Genomic DNA, 3,346 nt, shown 5'->3' with positions numbered 1-3,346 from the left:
CAAATAAGAGCATAAATCTCTCACTGTATTAAATGGTGACTTTACTCATTTTCAACCTTTTGGCTCCATCTATTGGACAAACACAGACATATAATATATCCTGGTTCTACAGTAAGTCTAATTCAGTTGACTGTACAACAATGTAAAAGAAAATCTATGAATTTAAAATACCTAAATTCCCCTGTCAGTTATATTACTACATATAATATTATGTGGTTACTATTGTTGTTGCTGTGTTAACATATAAACAACATTTTAATGTTAATGTAGTAGATGTCTTTTTGAGGATTTTAATGTGGATATTCAAATTTGTATATGTCATAATATTTGTCTGGAGGGGATCTTTCAGTGGCCCTACGTTGTGTGTGTAAAATTTTGATCTCTAAAGTAACTGATAACTAAACATTTTAACATTTTAGTGAAGTAAAAGAGTACAACTACAAAGCAGCTTACAAAGCAGTGAATGTCCTGTAATGATCTACTATTATGTTTCAAGCTGGTCTGCTTTGCCATGCTTTGATATAAATGGGCATATTTACTAGTATTTTATTAACAATGTGGTATAAATACTTTGTGCTTACATTTTTAGTGTATTATATTAACACTGTATTAAGATTTACACCATTGGTTGCTTGAATGTTATCTGTTATTGCTTCATGCTGCTATTTAAGCCTGATGAGTGCAAAAATGTGGTTAACAGCTTCTGATTTATGCTCTGCTGCTTCGCATTACTTTGCACGGGTACAAATAAAGACTAGTGGATGTCACTGACATATTATTGCATCAGTGCTTTGTTGCTTCCTGTTGCTCTGATTTTAGCCTGCTGATGTTTTTTAAAAAATTTTCAGCTTCTTAATGTTTGTTACTGTTACTTTACTGGCTTTATATCATCTCGCCAAGAGATTGCAGTTGAAGATCAGCTGAAGTTCAATTCAGCTACAGCCAGGGGATGGTTAGCTTAGCTTAGCATTAAGACTGGATACAGACAAGGCACACCCAACCAAGGGCACATAACCCTCCATTAAAACCAAAACATGTTTAAAAGGATGGTAATTAATGGGTTTTCTGTTTCTGGTATATGTTTCAGGTTGATTTTCTTACCATTGGACACAACCAGGCTAGCCGTTTCCCCCAGTTCCCAGTCTCTGTGCCGAGCTAAGCTAACCAGCTGCTAGCTCCAGCTTCATATTTATCACACAGACCTGAGAGTGGTGTAAATCTTCTCCTCTAAATCTCAGCAAAGTAAATGATTTAATAATTATTGGAGAACAGATGAGCAGAAACAAGGTTTAAGAAAAAAAGGTGGGCTTTTATTTTTTTTATGATATCCTGTACAAGGGCCTCGAACCACAGCTGGTCAGGAGTATTTACACTGATGGAGCCTTTTCTCATAATTCTGTAAATGTCTCTTCTGTATGGAACTTAAATGCAAGGGGAAATAAATAAACGTTACTCCAACGTGACCTCATCATTTGTGTCCCTTTGTGTCGCTCCCAGATGGAAATACAAGTTGAAAAGTTCTCCCGAGTGTACAGTCAGTACTGACAATGTTTCAGGAAACTTGGTGACTCCCCTCCACCATCTGGAGAAGCCCGACAGTTCAACCTACTTCATTTTTCAGTTTGAAGATCTGCCTCCGGTCCCACTCAGAGGGCTCAGGTGGTCACTTCTTCTCTATGAGATGTGGCTCTAGGAGCTTTTGGACTTGCAGCTCCTCCACCAGCTTGTCCACACAGGCCTCAAACAGAGGCTCGGGCTCCTGAATGACGAGAACAAAACAGAGTAAGAACAGGCCGAACACGGTGTTATCGTTACAAAGCAACATTTTATTTTCACATCTCTTATAGGGGTCTAACATTTAAATCTATTTATCTGGTTCCTAATGCTTCTCATTGAAAACAGAAGATATTTGCATTACAGCAGCATTAGCTCTACCTCTTTGATTCTAGCTCTTGTGAGGTAAAACAACTTGTTGTGTTGTGTTTGAGGTTTGAGGCTTTGTTACCTTGTGCTCCAGCTGCCTCTGTTTCTCCACAGCCTCCTCCAGACTCAGACCCACCCACCCTGCCTCCTCCTCCGGGATTTCAAAATGCTGCTGACACAGCGGAAAAGCAGAAACAGAAACACATCAACACATCAACTTCTTCTCTTGAGTTAATTAGGCTAGAAATCTCTCCATTCCCAACACATCTGGGATAACTCAGTGGACTCAAACAAATTCCACCAACCTTGTATTTGTTGTAGATCTTCTCCCTCTTGACAGGGTCGTTGGGGTAAAGTTCGGTGTCTTTGCGCGCCAGGCGAAGCAACATGGCTCTCTTCAGGTCCATGCCCAGCTTGGAGTTCAGGTCTTCCTTTGATGTCTGTTAGGAGTTGATTAGTTACATTCATATAAAAAGCCTCATGGAAAATGTTATTTTGTCACACACGGATTTGCCTTTCTCTTACTTTAAGAATATAAAAATCGAATCCGAAGGCGGCATCGATCAAGTCCAGAGTGCGCATTGTGACGGTGATGGGGAACGTGTGGTCAAGGATCTCGCTGTACAGCTCTCTCTGTAACAACTGCGGTTTCCAGGTCTTCTTCACACGAGTCGACAGCTACGGTTTCAGAAATGAATAAAAACATTAGACAGAATAAAATTAAATTAGATGATGTCTAGAGCTACGTCTGTGAAAAACATTTTTACTTTTGTGGTCTACTCTAAGTACAGAACAGGTTGGAACGATACCATCTCTAAATAACGCAAAGTGGAGTTCAGTGAAAAACATCAATAACAACTTAATGTGATATTCTGTTTGGCAATATTGTATCAACACGTGGGCGTCAATATCTTTCAATAAATACCTTAAATATCCAATGTCACTTCAGTCTACATATCGGCATCCAGAGAGGCTGAATTGTGTAAACCTTAATACAGATGCACTCAATGTAAACTTAAGATACCGCGTCATGTGTTTTACTGATAAATTCTTAACAAATAATTACATTATATTAATTGAGATACATATTTAAAAATGTTTTGTTAATGTTATTTAAAGATAGAGTTAGAGAACATCAAAACATGTTTAAATTGCATGAAATCATCAACGTACCGAGGAAATGTAAAATATTTAAACACCACAATATCATATTATATTATGGTATTATAGCATAAACAGTTGCTTATTTGGCTGCAAACATAACCTATAACCAGTGGTGGAAGACGTGTTCAGATTATTTACTAAAAGTACTAGTACCACACTGTGAAAATACTGCACTACAAGTTAATACTTAATAAGTAAAAGTATGTATCAGCTAAATGTAAGATAAGATAAGATAATTAAGATAAGATAATTCCTTTAT

At 37.5% G+C, this 3,346-nt stretch overlaps 1 protein-coding gene across 3 annotated transcripts in view; it reads right to left on the bottom strand.

Moving 5' to 3' along the window:
- Nucleotides 1-1,288: 1,288 nt before the first annotated feature.
- Nucleotides 1,289-3,346, bottom strand: part of mrpl28 (mitochondrial ribosomal protein L28) — a 3,904-nt gene continuing 1,846 nt past the window's right edge. For 2 of the 3 annotated variants that reach the window (XM_035680723.1, XM_035680724.1), the window contains exons 3-6: nt 2,449-2,601; nt 2,229-2,363; nt 2,006-2,095; nt 1,289-1,759 (exon numbers count right to left, since the gene is read on the bottom strand). In XM_035680723.1, the coding sequence (XP_035536616.1) occupies nt 1,664-1,759; nt 2,006-2,095; nt 2,229-2,363; nt 2,449-2,601 (474 nt within the window). In that variant the 3' untranslated portion in view covers nt 1,289-1,663. The remainder of the gene's footprint in view (nt 1,760-2,005; nt 2,096-2,228; nt 2,364-2,448; nt 2,602-3,346) is intronic. The other variant, XM_035680725.1, reaches the window with a different exon arrangement.

Source organism: Morone saxatilis, unplaced genomic scaffold (assembly GCF_004916995.1).
Source record: "Morone saxatilis isolate NCDOM2014 unplaced genomic scaffold, NCSU_SB_2.0 Contig8, whole genome shotgun sequence".
NCBI lineage: Eukaryota > Metazoa > Chordata > Actinopteri > Moronidae > Morone > Morone saxatilis.
The sequence above is the reverse complement of the archived record's forward strand: the minus strand, read 5'-3'. Positions and strand labels throughout refer to the sequence as shown.